This window comes from Taudactylus pleione, unplaced genomic scaffold (assembly GCF_031769625.1).
Source record: "Taudactylus pleione unplaced genomic scaffold, aTauple2 ptg000977l, whole genome shotgun sequence".
Lineage (NCBI taxonomy): Eukaryota > Metazoa > Chordata > Amphibia > Anura > Myobatrachidae > Taudactylus > Taudactylus pleione.
This window is the reverse complement of record NW_028285378.1, coordinates 5,318,793-5,335,771: the sequence shown is the minus strand read 5'-3', so window position 1 is coordinate 5,335,771 and position 16,979 is coordinate 5,318,793. Positions and strand designations below refer to the sequence as shown.

The window sequence follows — 16,979 nt, the reverse complement described above, 5'->3', positions numbered from 1 at the left end:
CATCAGTATGTTTTGCAACAGTATGGTTGCAAAGTTCTTGAGAGAGCTCCTTGCTTTTACCCATCATGAGATGTTTCTTGTATGACACCTATTTATAGGCCATCAGTTGGGACTGAACAAATTTATATTAATTTGCACTGACAAGGAGCGGGATTGCTTTCTAATTACTGATTTCAGCTGGTGTCTTGGCTTTCCATGCCTTTTTGCACCTCCCTTGCGTCATGTGTTCAATACTTTTTCCCTGTGTCATTTCACATTATTACACATAACTTAATTTATGGACATCTATGGTTTGATTTCTTTGCATGTGTGGATTGCATGGGTTGTTGCTGACATTTCGTGAACATTTCACTACAATAGCTCCATTACAAATATGTTTACTGAGAAAAGTGTTGATGTGTTCAATACTTATATTACCTGATAGATAGATTTTTATATATATATATATATATATATATATATAAAAATTATAGCCAGATGTGTTGCCAAACCATGCTGTGGCTTAGTAGACCTCCAGGGGTCTCAAATCCACTTGTCGGCAGGCTGGTATTAGTAGATCCACAACAGCTAGTGATTTGATGCTTGCCTGAGAGTAGAGCCGTAACTAGACTATTTGGTGCCCTGTGCCAGAAAGAGCATTGGCGCCTTCCTATTTTTTAAAGCGGGAGATAACACACCCAAAAAAGGGCCATGGCCTCATGGGGAAGGGCAAGGGAAGAGGTAGGGGAGGCCAGGAGATGCTGGGGATAAAATAAGAGGAAGCTACATGTGAGAATGATAATAAACATAAATTTTACAGGCCCGAACAGCGCCCCCTGCTCTGCGGTGCCCTGTGCCATGGTACAGGTCGCAGTACCCTAGTTACGGCTCTGCCTGAGAGCAATGATTTGTCAGATAAAAAGGGACACTAACTCAGTAATATATGCTTACTCAACTACAGATTACCATGCCAGGGACTAAAGCAAGCACTGATACCTCTTGCTGTTGTTACGCTGCTTTGCTGGGGTCTTTGGGGGTTGGATTGGTTCCTTCAATGCTCCTTTCAGGTGGATCATTCTCTCTTGGATCACCTCTCGGATGTTTTTGATCCACTCCTGTTTCACTTCTATGCTTGATGCCTATCGACAAACAAGAGATCAGATTTTACCCAGCCAGACCCCAACCAGACATACATGAGCCAGATTATTCTGGTAGCAATTCATGGTTTTTAAGATGTAGCCCCATAATGTATTGAGGAGGGGAGAGACAAATTTCTTCCTACTGATCTAAATGTTTGTCTGTATTTGTCACTGCAAACTTATTCTCAGTGAGATTTTAAGGGAAACTAAATGGTACAAAGAAAAGAGCAGCTCTACACCTCAGATAAACATGTTATAGCATGGAGGAAATGTCCTACATATCCATGTGCTTAAGATATCCAGGAAACCATGTTACAAAATAATCAAGAACAAACCTTAAGTACAGTTTTGTTATCAGAGGATGGAGTGCGGCCCGACCACAAAGCGAACTTGCAGGAGTCCCCTTCAACGTGCTCAGTCACCCCCAGCTCTGAGGTCTGGAGAAAAGAAAAAAAAAAGTACAGATCTCTGTATATAATGTAATATACATTCCTATCGCATGAATGAGGCTATAGCTTAATGGGCCCAGTTCCCACAGGCATTTAAAAATACTGATGTTCCAGGTAGCCAGTGGAGGTACAGAGGGGGAGGAGTGTGAACTTTTCCAAGTTTAACGTGCTCCTGCCCATTGTGCCCAATGTTCCACGTAGGATGTACTGTATGAGAATTAATGCTATCTCCTGGGTGTTATTCTATGTAATATACTTTCGTAACATATAAGGATACAGAGGATGATGCAGAGTTGGCTCCAATTACACCCAAACTGCAGAAATAATTTGCATTCATTAAAAAAAATCAACAACTGCAACCATATGCAAAGTGAAGTGACAACTAACTTAACATACGTGCTAGTCTGCACTAGTAACACTTATATCCCACTTGCTTATGAGTTTTTAGCCATTTATTTTTTTGCATCAAATGCTTCCACTATTAAGTTTCAATAAAACTGCTAAAAACATTCAAATATAGTAGAAACAACTCTCCATCTCGTATATGCGAATCCATTTTTTTTACTCTATACCCAATAAATCACCAGTCAACATCAGCACAGCATTCACAAACAGTCAATCAAAAGCGGTTCCCTTGTGCTTATGCTACTTGCACCAACTCCTGAACATCCAAAATAATACTACTTTCCCTGGAATATGTGCATCTTTGTCCGAGTTAGAATCTGTTTGCAATTGCAAATACTTGGCCTACATTAGACTATCCAGTTACAAATTTGCATGGGCGCATATTAGTGCATTCACTTTTTGAGCTTCTGTAGAATGATTCCAAGCAAGACATGCTATTCAAACTGGCAAAGAACTGAATTGGTATTAGACCTATGATGTTGTCTTCTATGTGCTATGTGGGAATATTATTGTAAGTGCTATGTGTAAATATACATAATATTTATCCATTGTTTATATCACTCCAATTATGATATCATCAATGAAAAAAATAAAGATGGTTTATATAAAAAGAAATACAGAAGAGATACTGATCCAATGGATGGAGCATTTAGTACAGTAGGAGTGGACAGTACACAGAGTAAGATTTTCATGGTTGCCACATTCCCTCTTATTTACAACAGAATTATAATTTGTTTTTTTTTTCTCACCAGCAGCTTATTCTTGTAAACATATTTTGTGTGACCCGTTGAGTCTTTTATCTCCTTGCTGAATACTAGAGAGATCTCAAACAGGAAAAGGTGTCTGTCCCTCCCTTTGCGGATGAGAGATTTGGGGTCCCAGACTTGGAAGGAATCCTGGAGAATAAGCTCACCCTGAACATCCAGGTTCTCATCAAACCCTAAAGAGAAAATGTGTAAACCAACATTTTATGTTCCATATTGTTTTAATTGTGTCTGGCCAATGAGGAGACCAAACATTCAACACAGATGTGCTTAAAGAGAAAACTGAAACCCTCTCAGTATAGTGCAGCTATGTAATACAGTGAGATGCTGCAACTTGTGAACAATATTGTGTCTGTGAAGTATAAAAATATTTTCAAGTGCAGAGTGTTAGGAGTGGACAGCAATGAATCATGGAAATTGGAGAATTATACAGCACAATTCTTAAGTGTGTCCTTCTACACATAGCCTCAATACGACATACTGCGTATCTTATGCACAGCGCGACTGAGTCGCACAGAGATATTGCAAACCTTATTTTTCTAAAAATGTTGCTCCTTATTTGCATCACAAACACAGTGAACCACTACTAAAAGTGTACTACAGATGCTGTCCTGCGACTTTTACTGCACAGGGATTCGTTTTAGATAAGTACAAAGTTGCAGATGAAGCCCTTGCTTTTGTCGCTTCCAGTTGTTTCATTTGTGCAAATGAGAAGCACAATTTAAGTGAAAAAGACGTTCAGCGTGGCCGAGCCACCTGTTACCCTGCACAGCCGGGAGGGGCTGTTTGGTGCAGCTTAAGCCACAGTGTTTGAGGACACATCTGTATTTCAATAATGGCTAATGCGTAAAAGCCAAAATATTATATTACACTATTATTAAAAATTGAGTGTTAGATTGTCTTGGATGATTTAAACTCAGGTGAATCTGGGGAAGTGTTTAATGATTATTAGTAGTCACTGGCATTCATCACTATGAGAAGGGCAGGCACCTTCCAGCATGCTGACGTGCATAGCATCGTTGGCTCTTTTCGGGACGCTCAGCATCACTTCCAGCCCATCCTTGAGTTCCCCTTTCCCCTCCTCGCAGCAGGTCAGCAGCTCCTAGCAAGGACACAGAGGCGAGATTCAACACAATTCCTCCCTACAGCTGCCCACCATTCTAGACACACAGGGAGCAGTTCATACAACACATATGGATCTGATTATGGTAAATAATTATCAAACCCTGGAATGGAACTGAAATAAAAGGGGAAATACACAATGCACAATCCAGATCACTACACCAGGAATCATTGAGTATAGGATGTTATGTATGTTATGGCAGGGCCGTAACTAGGGTGGTGCGACCAGTGCCATGGCACAGGGCAACCGCAGGGCAGGGGGCGCTGTTTGGGCCTGTCAATTTCCTATTTATTATCATTCTCCCTTGTAGTTTCCTCTTCTTTTATCCCCAGCATATCCTGGCCTCCTCTATCTCTTCCCTGGCCCTTCTCCATGAGGCCATGGCCCTTTTTCAGGTGTACTTTCTTATGTTCCTATATAAAAACTAAGGGGGGGGGGGCAATGCTCTCTCTGGCACAGGGCACCAAAAACTCTAGTTACGGCTCTGTGTTATGGGTACTATATGGACAAGTCTGTGTGCTTCCAACACCTCCTCACAGTTATTGGTTCTGGATCCCTTCACATCCACTTCCCACTGAACTCTACAAGAGACTGCCACACGAGAAGCCCTGCTCAGTAGGTTCTCAAATAAGGCGTGTATGGGCCTGATTCATCACTGATCGCAACTGCAACAGCGTACGGTGATCGGTCAATGGTGCGCACTATGCATGTAGACCGAGGGACAGGATGTCAGCGTTTGGGGGTGGTGATGGGAGTGGTCGGAGAAATGCCGGCGTGCCTGTCCGTTTGAACGCTGTTGCATGGGCGTGCATAATTTAGCCACTGCGACGGCATACGTAGCTTGAGTACTTACTTTGTGCGACAAGGTTAGCGATTTCTGAGTAAGGTCAGACGTGTTGTAATTGTGTGTGAGGGGCCGATGTTACTAGATGTATACGCAGGACTGCAAGGTATTATGGATGTAAGATAGCGGTAGTGGGCGTCTCTATGCGGGCTGTGCAATGGCCTTGCGATGGCATTCATTAGCATAATTTTGCAGCAGACCTGTGTGCGTAATCGCAGCCGTGATTGCAATAGCGATCCGTAATGAATCAGGCCCTCTGTTTGCTGCAAAGTGTTAGGCATAGGGAAGTCTAGAAAATTTGGAGAGCCAAGTGGGAACCGTACTGCTAAAACAGCTACAGTTACTACTGTTATACTTCTTGTTATAATCATTTGTTGCACTGTTGCAGAGAATCAGGTTTTATAAGTGTTTCCCAATGTCTGTACCTTGAGCAGAAGCTGATACTTTGTGATCCTTTGAACAGGTTTGATAAGATACGAGGAGATGGAGTTGGCCAGCCCATGTCTTTGCTGGATCTCCTATAATGCAGGGAGGAAACCATGAGGTAGAGATTACCAGCAATACTGTCAGAATCCATTACTGGAGAGTAATACTTACATCAAAGAAAGTCCCAGCATGTTCCAGGATGAGCTGGCTAGAGTCTGGTTTATTTTTACAATATGTCACATACATCTGAAACTTGTCAGCCTAGAAGGAGAGGAACATGGTAAAAGCGATTCCAATGATTTATAGAAACTGAGGATTAAGGGGATCATGCAAAATTAGTAGCTGCTAAAACTACAACGACTATATACATATAAGCAAAAATATAATCAAACTCAAGTATAGATCAGAACCAGAACAGGACACCACTTAACTATGAGTGGCAGTCCATTATCACTAGGTAATACTTGGTTTGTCCACTGATTTGCAATAATATAGTTAACTATAGCGGCGAACTCAATTGTCTTTGCAGGGATGTAGCTCTCGGGTGCCCAGAGCTAATCAATTGACTGTATATTGGCCGGCACTTAAGTTGGAGATGCAGTTTACAGCGACTGACTAATAGTCTCGGAAAACTGCATATACCTTACTCCATAACATATGATCATAATTCGCATATGGAAAGACAATAACTTATATGTTCATAAAAATTTTTGTAATGAATCTCGTGAGAAAAAATTATGCCAGTTGGGGTGGAATATAATTTAGTGTTTGTATGGTTACACCCGCTGAGGAAATAAATGTAAATTCTTTGCTAGGTTTACACACAACAGTGATTCTATAATGCATTAGTAGAGCGATATTCAGATCTGATGTCTCCCAAGGCATAGTAATCTGGCAGCAAAGTGCTGGATACGGGACAGAGATTGTAGCTTTCCGCTGGTAGAGGGGCTGAGACATCAGCATTCTGCTGGAGGAGGAGTAGAGGTGGCAGCATTCTGCTGGTGGAGGGGCAGAAGTGGAAGAGCTTGCTAGATGTGGAGATGAGGTGAAAATGTTCTGCTGGATGAGAGGCTAGGATCGCAGCGCTCTGCTGAATGAGAGGCTTAGATTGAAGCGTTTTGCAAGGGGTGCAGGTTGCAGAACTCTGCTGGATGAAATGTGAAGGTGGCAGTGTTCTGTTGGATGAGGGGGGAGGTGGCAATGCTCTGATAGTGGAGGGGCTGCTATGGCAGGACTTTGTTGATGGAGGGGCTGAAATGTCAGGGCTCTGTTGTGGAAGGGTTAATGTGGCAGTGCTCTGCAGGTGGAGGGGCCAAGGTGGCAGCACTTTGCTGGGTGATCGGGCAAATAACAGCACTTTGTTGGATCAAGGGCTAAGATGGCAGCACGTTGCTGGAAGAAGGACCAGTTCTGCAGGTTTGGGTGCGGAGATGACATTGTTCTGCTGGTTGTGGGGTGAAGGTGGCAGAGCTTACTTTGTCCTATACTTAAGCTGGGTACACAGTGACACTGACAGATATATTGGCCGATCAAATGATCGGCCAATATATCAGGTGCCCGTCGGCCAGTGTGTACCAGCGATATGTCTGTGTAGTTCACAGACATATCGCATCGGCTCTGCTGCACAGCTGTGATGGCAGATATATCTGTCCATCAGGAAATGTGTACGGGTGTACAAAAGAGGGAGAGAAAAAGTATTCTCGCTTTTTTGGCGCATATATGAGAAAATTCTAACAAATAAAATATAACTTTTATTATACAAATGTTAAAAATTCACTTTGCCTTATTAGTGAAATATTCCAGGAAAAAAACTATAAAAAATATTGAAACAAACGTGTATCATCAACTATTATTGGTATTAAATTATTAATAGTGCATTTCTCTCCATGTCCTTTTTAAGTTGTGTTTCTAAACATTCAATAAAATGTATTGAATATTGATGTAATGCACTCTTGACTATATTAGATCAATTGTATATATTTATGGGATTAATGACAATGTTATGAAAGTCCATTAGCCTCACATTTGCCTCATGCAATTACAGTTTTAAGTGCACTATGTCTGTTTAATTATGAACAAACTATTTACTCCATTTGTGCTGTTATATTGCCGTCTATTGAATATAGTATGCAATTACACCATATCAGTCATATTTAGAAAGCAATTCAAGCTGATTAATACTGCAACATTCACAGCGCCCTCTGTAGGATTAACTTGTCTATATTTGTAGAATTATGTCACATGGGAACATGATTCCAATTCTTAGTACAAAACGTTATGCCCCCTATTGGAATTAAATATATTCAACCATATAATTACAAAGGCTGTGTATGTTATAGATATGGTTCATCATTCAATATTCTTTATTACAGTGCCCCCTGTAGGGGTATACAGAGGTTGTAGGTACTGTTATTTCAGTGCCCCCTATAGGACTACTAGATTAGTTAATGAGCTATATATTAATTACAGCTAATGGATGTTATCATGTGTAGTAAAATAATATAACATTAGGCAATCCCACCGCAGCACCACCTATAGGAAAATATGAGTGTATTAATTATTATGTATTCTATAGTACTGCAGTATTGGTTATTAAGTAGTGTTTTGAGAGCACCCAACTATTGCGACCAAGTTGGCTAGTTGGTATAATTGTTACTAAATGTTATCCAGTTTAGGAATATTTATGGGGGACATAAAATGCACAGTTTAGCCACAGATCACAAAATAGACTGCAACTAAAATAGTGTGTTGCGCAAATTAATTATACCAGCAAACCTCGTTTATTACAACAAAAGGTATATTACGTGTCAGCTGCAACACCTCCCATAGGGGTATACAAGCTCCGCTTATGTAATACAGTTATTATGGCTCCCCCTATAGGGCTGCAGAGTTTCTTCATAAAGTACAGTGCTGGGTTAATCGATGTGCGTTCCACTAATTACTCACAACAGCTGACACGTAATATACCTTTTGTTGTAATAAACAAGGTTTGCTGGTATAATTAATTTGCACAACACACTATCTGTTTTAGTTGCAGCCAATTTTGTGATCTGTGGCTTAACTGTGCATTTCATGTCCCCCATAAATATTCCTAAACTGGATAACATTTAGTGACAATTATACCAACTATCCAACTTGGTCGCAATAGTTGGCTGCTCTCAACACACTACTTAATAACCAATACTGCAGTACTATAGAATACACAATAATTAATACACCCATAGGTGGTGCTGCGGTGGAATTGCCTAATGTTATATAATTTTACTACACATGATAACACCCATTAGCTGTAATTAATATATAGCTCATTAACTAATCTAGTAGTCCTATAGGGGGCACTGAAATAACAGTACATACATTACAACCTCTACAGGGGGCGGTGTAATAAAGAATATTGAATGACGAACCATATCTATAATATAATAAGGCCTTTGCAATTATATGGTTGAATATATTTCATTCCAATAGGGGGCATAACGTTATGTACTAAGAATTGGATACATATTCCCCATGTGACATAAGTCTACAAATATAGACACGTTACTCCTACAGAGGGCGCTGTGAATGTTGCAGTATTAATCAGCTAGAATTGCTTTCTAAATATGACTGATATGGTGTAATTGCATACTATATTCCATAGATGGCAATATAACAGCACAAACAAAGTAAATGGTTTGTTCATAATTAAACTGACAGTGCATTTAAACCTGCAATTGCATGAGGCAAATGTGAGGCTAATGGACTTTCATAACATTGTCATTAATCCCATAAATATATACAATTGATCTAATAAAGTCAAGAGTGCATTACATCAATATTCAATACATTTTATTGAATGTTTAGAAACACAACTTAAAAAGGACATGGAGAGAAATGCACTATTAATAATTTACTACCAATAATAGTTGATGATACACGTTTGTTTCAATATTTTTTATTATTTTTTTTTCCTGGAATATTTCACTAATAATGTGAAGTGAATTTTTAACATTTGTATAATAAAAGTTATATTTTATTTGTTATAATTTTCTCATATGTGAGCCAACAAAGAGAGAATACTTTTTCTCTCCCTCTTTTGTAAGCTCCTGTTTATTGTGCTTGGCAGCACCCCCACAGAATATGTGTTATAAATTGTCTAATTGGGGCCAATACACAAATATTTTTCTTGTCCTAAGCCTAGTGCAGAGGTGTTTCCCAAGACACCTATCCCTAGTTTAATAGTGTGTACGGGTGGTCTGTCGATCGCCCGTACACTTTCAGCAGAGGCCGAGTGGAGAGGTGCGGGACACGTCCCCAGGCCAGCGGGACCTGCAGCCAGATTATGGTTGTTCAGTGTGTATGAACGACCATCATCTGCAAATATATCTGTTCAGTGTGTACCTAGCTTTAGTCACAAAAACAATAGAGACATAATTCCCCCATATCTCCACCACAAATATCATAATCCATGTATAAGACATCACAGCCACATTACACTACACGCCTTCCCTCCTAATCACATTACCCAGGTGACGAAGCAGTGTCCGACGTCCTCTGGAAGCTGCTCATATTTCTCTAGTTCCTTCAGAAAGATGCTGCATAGAAGAGATGATTATGTGTCAGTTGGTCAGACACTTGCTGCTCAATCTTTAGTGGTTTATTCCGAAACATATACAACATCTTCTGTACTTATGCAGGGATATTACAATTTATAACATAAATACTGGTCTTATATACTGTACAATGTAATGTCAATTATACTATTGACAAAAAAGAAATTGGTGTCTTTATATACTTCAATAAGGACAATTTAAAAGACACTAATCATCGCCTTGTATAAAGGGTCTAAAAATAGAACTGGACAAAAGCATCCAAATAATAGAGAATACAAGATAATCGAAAATAGAAAAACAGTTATGTAACAAAAAAAGTTGACAGCAGTGAAAAATATTAATATTTTATACTACTATAGACAAAATGCTGCAAGGCCAGACAGAGGAAAAATTTAAGTAAATAGTTAAAGAAAATGACAACTTCATAATCAACTCCATTGGCGGGATTGTGGCTTAGAATAAAAAAGCCTTTTTTTCAGAAGTTATTTAATCTATTACTCTGTTTAGACTAACTACAACATGTTTTAGATTCTAATATTTAGACTTCTATGTAGCTTTGGAGGACACCACTGTTGTAGCCCACCCAGTTCTGGAGAGCAATATGTAGAGTGTCAACTCATAGGGAATGCCCCTTAAATAGAGCAGATCTGGTCGTTAGTCTTTCACTTCATTAAATAACTTATTTCATGCCCACATCAGAATTATTGGGTGACAGAATATGAACAAAATTAATATATTAAACAATTAGTACGCTACATGAAATAGTCACTAGTAGTAGTCACAAATATGTAAGTCAGGGACACAGTAATATTATTAGACGAAACAATGTGCTCAGGAAGAGAAGGAATTCTGATATACTGTACACATCAGAATTCCTATTATTACGACCATTTAAGTCAGCTGAACTGTGTCTAAACTAGAGGATAACATAGCAACTTATATCAAAATAAATATCAAAGTCTCACAGTATTCCGATATATATATATAGCATATAGCGTGACACTGTGAAACGTTTTATACTTCTATAACACAAATCGGTCCATATTGATTTGTCATAATTTTGGCTCTCTACATTACCACAATTAATTTGAAATTTAACCACTTTCAGAGTTAATTCCAGGTGTTGAACAAAAATGTTGTATGAAACGTTTGAGAATTGCAACCATTCGGCCAATGACTGCCTGAAGTCTGGAACCCATGAATATCACAAAATGCTGGGTTTTCCTCCTTTGTTATGCTTTGCCAGGCCTTTACTGCAGCTATCTTCAGTTGTTGTTTTTCTCCTTTAGTTTTGTCTTCAGCAAGTGAAATGCATGTTCAATTGGGTTGAGATCAGGTGACTGACTCACCCATTGGAGACTATTCCACTTCTTTAACTTAAAAAAAGGAGATTTATTTTCTTACCTGTTAAATCCTTTTCTTGGAATCCATACTGGACACAGGCTGTACACTGGGTATAGGTGGTGAGCTACAGTCTGGGCACTAAATGGTAAAGTTTCTTCTCCCAGCAGCCGAGGATGCCTCTCACTTATAACCTGCCCCCAGCCTCAGTATTCGTTTGGTGCCTGCAAGGAGTGGGCACGGTTTTACAAGGAATGCTATTAAGCAACCTTATTTTAGTTTCTTTTACTGAGCAGGTAGTCTGTAAGAGTCTTATAGGATGCTCTCACCGCCACTCCGTTGATCCTCAGCGTTGGAAGCAACATCACTTGTGACTGGGTCAGTGACCTCGGCTGGGGCTCCGCAGCACACAACAAGGGGGCAGCACACATTTCGGATGTCACCGCCAGGGAGGTAGGCCACTGGAGGTGCTGGCAGTGAGGGCCCAGGTTTTCTCCGCAACCACACTAGACCACATGATGTTTTGGATCATTGTCCATCTGTACTGAAAAGTACCGTCCAATGAACTTTGCTGAATTTGGCTGACAGTATATTCCTTTTTACACTTCAAAATGCATCCGGCTGCTTCTGTCTACTATCATATCATCAACAATTACTAGTAACCCAGTGCCATTGGAAGCCATGCATGCCCACAATGCTTTCACCGTGATTTTACAGATGATGTGGTATTTTTCGGATCATTAGCCATGCCAAGCTTTCTCCATACTTTTTTCTTCCCATCATTTTGGTGCAGGTTGATCTTAGTTTCATCTGTCCAAAGAATGTTGTTCCAGAACTGGGCTAGCATTTTTAGATGCTTTTCAGGCAAAGTCTAATTATGCCTTTCTATTCTTGAGGTTTGTGAGTAGTTTGCACCTTGTGGTGAACGCACTGTATTTGCTCTTGTGAAGTCTTCTCTTTATAGTAGACTTAAATAATGATATGACTACCTCCTGGAGAGTAATCTTCACTTGGCTGGTTGTTTTGAAATGGTTTTGCTTTACCATGTAAACAAATGAATGAATTAATAAAACGTTTTTTAAGCAGAGGTTACAGCCGTAAATTGCTTAATGATACCAAACAGAAAGTACTTGCAATGGAGAGGAGTGATCTCCTTTGCAAAAAGAACACCATTAGGACTGCTGAACCCAAGTTCCCTTGGGTCAACAGATATAATGTTACCTCGCCAATTATTAATAAAATTTCTACACAACATTGGCCCCTCATTGAAACAGATGCTAATTTGCATCTATCAAAAACTCAATTGATGCCTTGCTATTCAAGAGGCCGTAATCTTCGAGACATTTTAGTAAAAACAGACATTTCTCGATTGCGACAACCTCCACAAAGTCTCCATTTTATACCAAAAAAGTTGGGCTGTATTAAATGTTTGTGCGTTACGTGCCAATTCCTTATCCCAGGAGATACCTTTCACCACCCACATAGTAGTATAGCACTTACTATTAGATCTCAACTTAACTGTATATCTTGTTATGTTGTTTATCACATAATCTGCCCATGTGGATTGAGTTATATTGCAAAAACTGAGAGGAAGTTTAAGGAATGGATGACAGCCCACAGGTCGGCTATCCGCAGTGCTCTCGCAACAGGGATAAGTGAACAGCCAGTGGCTCGCCACTTTTTTAAATGTAATCACGCCCTTTCAAGTTTGCGATACAGAATGATTGACTCGGTCCCCCCGAACCTCGGGGAGGAGACCAAGCCAAAAAACTACTACAATGCAAGGCCCGCTGGATTGCCCGGCTTGATGTGCTTTTCCCCAAAGGGTTAAATGCGAATATTTCTTATACCTGTTTAATTTGATGTACTTTAGTTTTCGGCTCTTTTCAAGTTTTCTTAATAATTTATTATCTTTTGCTATCTGCAGTATTCTGTATTTTTACTGATATGTGCTGGATTTAGTTTATTAGTGCTAATATTGTTATTTTCCTGTAGTCATGGTGATGGTGACACAACTTTTGGACGTCAGCGCGCGTGACCAGCGTGGTGACGTCATCCATGCCGGACGCCGGGCGGGTGTGGAGTCCCGGTTCCCGGAGTCTTGTCTTCACGTGGTGTAGCTGTAATGTGTGGCTTTATTTCTGTACTTTTTCCTAATGACAGTTTGAATAACTGAAATGTTGATAAGCTTCTAGGTACACTTGCACACAGTTTTTGAAGGAACTCAGCAGGGAGGTTGTTTCAAACATCTTGGAGAACTAACCACAGATCTTCTGTGGATGTAGGCTTGCGCAAATCCTTCTGTCTCTTCATGTCATCCCAGACAGACTCAATGATGTTGAGATCAGGGCTCTGTAGGGGCCATATTATCACTTCCAGGACTCCTTGTTCTTCTTTACGCTGAAGATAGTTCTTCTTATATACATTGACTGAATGTTCGGGGTTGTTGTTTTGCTGCAGAATATATTTGGAGCCAATCAGACACCTCCCTGATGGTATTGTATGATGGATAAGTTACAGTACCTGCCTGTATTTCTCATCATTTATCCTGACCAAATCCCCAACTCCATTTGCTGAAATGCAGTCCCAAACTTGCATTTTTCTGAATCCCAGTTCCTATGTTTTCGTGCACAGTTGAGTTGCTTGGCCTTGTTTCCACGTCGCAGGTATGGCTTTTTGGCTGCAATTCTTCCATGAAGACCACTTCTGGCCAGACTTCTCTGAACAGAAGATGGGTGTACCTGGATCCACTGGTTTCTGTAAGTTCTGAGCTAATGGCACTGCAGGACACCTTCCGATTTTGGAGGGAAGTAAGCATGACGTGTCTTTCATCTGATGCACGACTACTTTGTCTACGGTCCTCAAAGTTGCCGGTTTCTTTGTGCTTCTTCAAAAGAGCTTGAAAAGAACATCTTGAAACCCCAGTCTGCTTTGAAATCATTGCCTGGGAGAGACCTTGCTGATGCAATATAACTACCTTATGTCTTGTTGACAGGGCCGATGCAAAGTTTCTTGGCATGCTAGGCATTCAACCTTGCGCCCTCCCCCCCCATCGGATAACTACACAAGCCCTTATGAAGTACCCACAGTAGTGACCATTATACAGTTCCCCCAGTAGTGGTCCCCCTAAGCAGTGCCCCTTATATAGTGCCCCAGGTAGTGGTCCTCCTATGAAGTGTCCCTTACATAGTGCCCCAGGTAGTGGTCCCCCTATGCAGTGCCCCTTATATAATGCCCCCAGTAGTAGTCCCACTTATATAGTGCCCCCAGTACTAACCCCCCGTTGCAGTGCTCCCAGTAGTATATCCCCCCAGCAGTGCCCCCAGTAGTAGTCCTCCCCTAGCAATGCCCCCAGTAGTAGTCTCCCACTTATGCAGTGCCCCCAGCATTAATCCCCACCTATGCAGTGCCCTCAGCAGTGGTTCTACCACTGCAGTGCCCCCCAGTAGTGGTCCCACCAGTGCAGTGCCTCCAGTAGTAGTTCTCCCAGCAGTGCCCCCAGTAGTAGTCCCCCCCCAGTAGTACCCCCCCAGCAGTGCCCCCAGTAGTAGTCCGTTCCCCAGCAGTGCCCCCAGTAGTAGTCCGTCCCCCCAGCAATACCTCCAGTAACTCCACTTACCTTAATCCTGGCTCCGGCGTCCGCTCTTCTGTGCCCCCCGGTCCGGCCCACTCTGCATGAAGGGAGAGACATCATGACGTCTCTCCCATCACCCACTGCGTGAGCCGGAAAATGGAGCTCATGAGTGAGCTCCAGCCCGGCTGCAGCAGTGGGCGCAGCAGCCGATGAGAGTCTGTCTGACTCTCTTCGGCTGCTAAAACAAACATACAGCTGCCGGCGCCAGCGGCTGTGTGTTTGTTACTAGTAGTGTAGTGCGGACTGCACTTATGTGTGGTCCACACTACACATCAATCCAGCGGCGCCCTGCAGTGGCCGGTGCTCTTAGGCAGCTGCCTAAGTTTGCCTAGTGGTAGCGTCGGCCCTGCTTGTTGATGTGCTCAGTCTTCCCATGTGACATGAAACTGTCTTCCACAACCTCATATTTGTAGCAGAGTTTGGCTGTTCTATACACAGTTTTAAGCCACCTCCTACACTGTTTCTGTTTCCACCTACTGTACATATGAAAATGATGATCATTATCACCTGTTTGGTAGGTAGAGCTCATTTCCCCTTCATTGTAAGGACCTGGAAGTGATGCGAGGGCGGAAGTGTAATTCCATCCCATAAAGTCCACCTAAAGAAGAAATTTGGCTGCTCGCCACACTTCGGGCTCGTTGGTTCGCTTCACTCGGCACGCTTCGGGGCTCTATGGCTCACTTCACTTGCCACAGGATTATATCCCCCCTCTTTGTCCACGTGGTTGGTAGGGAATGACGGACAGTAACTGATGACATCGGGGTCCTCTCCGTGAAGGGCATCTAGACACTACCCTGTTTTGGTATGATTGGTTAATCATACACCTGACTATAAAATCCCTGACTTTGTGCAAGTGTACCTAGAAGAATTGATACTGTTTAGACGGGTGGTCACACCAAATATTTATTTGATTTAGATTTCTCTTCTGTTCATTCACTTTGCATTTTGTTAATTGATAAAAATAACCATTTGAACACTTCTATTTTTGAAAGCAGTCTTACTTTGCTGCTTATTTTACATGCCTACCTAAAACCTTTGCACAGTCCTGTATATATGTATTGTGTTGAGAGGGGTTGTCTCTCACCTGAATTTCCCACATTCTGGTGGAATCAGCTCCCTCCAAGGGAGGCTGGAGTGAAACCTGTACTTTCTGCATTAGCAGTGGAGGTGTGGAATTCCAGGTTTTCACATTTACACAGACCCAGCTGGAATAATTACAGGAGCACAGGAAGGGTTTAATACTCACACACACCTGATGCTGGACAATCTGGCCAGGCGATAGGCTGGGGGTGGTGGTTAGCATTAAGGTGCCAGGACTTGGAGGGTCCACAGACATTAGCACAAGGAGTGCTGAGACATTTACTTTTATGTTGTTTGCTTATTCTCTGTTATGTGCCTGTGTGTGTGTCCAGGCCTAAACCTCACTTATGCTAAGATGCAGTGTTTGCTACCATTAAAAAGACACTGCTTTACCAAGTACCTGCCTGTCTGGATTCCTCATTTCAACACCCCGTGTTACAATATACACTCGCATCACAGAATGAACAAAGTAGCAGGGGTGCTGCCTCAAGAACCATTCAGATAGTCCACATACAAAATACAATATTCGTTACATTGATGTGGGGGAAAAGAGGGCACTCAGCGAAAATTAGAAATTGTTTTTACAGCAAAGTTTCAGCATCATCAATATCCAGATCACAACAAATGCATTTAACCATGTCTCCCTATTTAAATCGAACTGTATCAATTGAAACATCACCAAACAAATTGCTTGCAAAGCTGGGCTGCAGACCAGTAGTGACATCACATCTGATGTCAGAAATAAACACCACTGTTTAAAACTCAAACATAAAAATTACAAGAGGGCACCACTAACATTATGTATTGGCACTCCCTATGGCATGCGTGGAGTGACGTGCTTAGTAGTATTTGAAGCACGCCACTTCCTCCTAATGCATCTTCTTAGCAGGCTAGCTACAGAAAGAGACGGTCACTGGAGGCTGCAGTAGTAGTAGTAGCGAAAGGAGAGAGACAGAGAGAGTGGTAGTGTCAGGGTACTAGGGATAGTTGTATTTGTATTTCTTGCTGTTGCAGGCTTGCAGTAAACGTTCAGCAGAAGGACTCATCAGGACAGCACTCAGAACTGGAGTTGTAAAAATAAAAAATAATTACACTGACATTGCCAGGAAAACTGAGGCAGCTTGTATTAGAAAAAAAAGACAAAACAGCTTGTCATAAAAGAATTGTATTAAATTTGTGGTGCACTGTCTGATTGACAAATTA

The 16,979-nt window shown here is 41.4% G+C and overlaps 1 protein-coding gene across 3 annotated transcripts in view; it reads right to left on the bottom strand.

Moving 5' to 3' along the window:
* KALRN (kalirin RhoGEF kinase) overlaps positions 1–16,979 on the bottom strand; it is a 1,228,991-nt gene that overhangs the window by 505,958 nt on the left and 706,054 nt on the right. For all 3 annotated transcript variants that reach the window (XM_088460751.1, XM_088460749.1, XM_088460750.1), the window contains exons 26-32: positions 9,634–9,703; positions 5,301–5,390; positions 5,129–5,221; positions 3,727–3,838; positions 2,722–2,912; positions 1,454–1,555; positions 976–1,118 (exon numbers count right to left, since the gene is read on the bottom strand). In XM_088460751.1, coding sequence (XP_088316877.1) covers positions 976–1,118; positions 1,454–1,555; positions 2,722–2,912; positions 3,727–3,838; positions 5,129–5,221; positions 5,301–5,390; positions 9,634–9,703 — 801 coding nt within the window. The remainder of the gene's footprint in view (positions 1–975; positions 1,119–1,453; positions 1,556–2,721; positions 2,913–3,726; positions 3,839–5,128; positions 5,222–5,300; positions 5,391–9,633; positions 9,704–16,979) is intronic.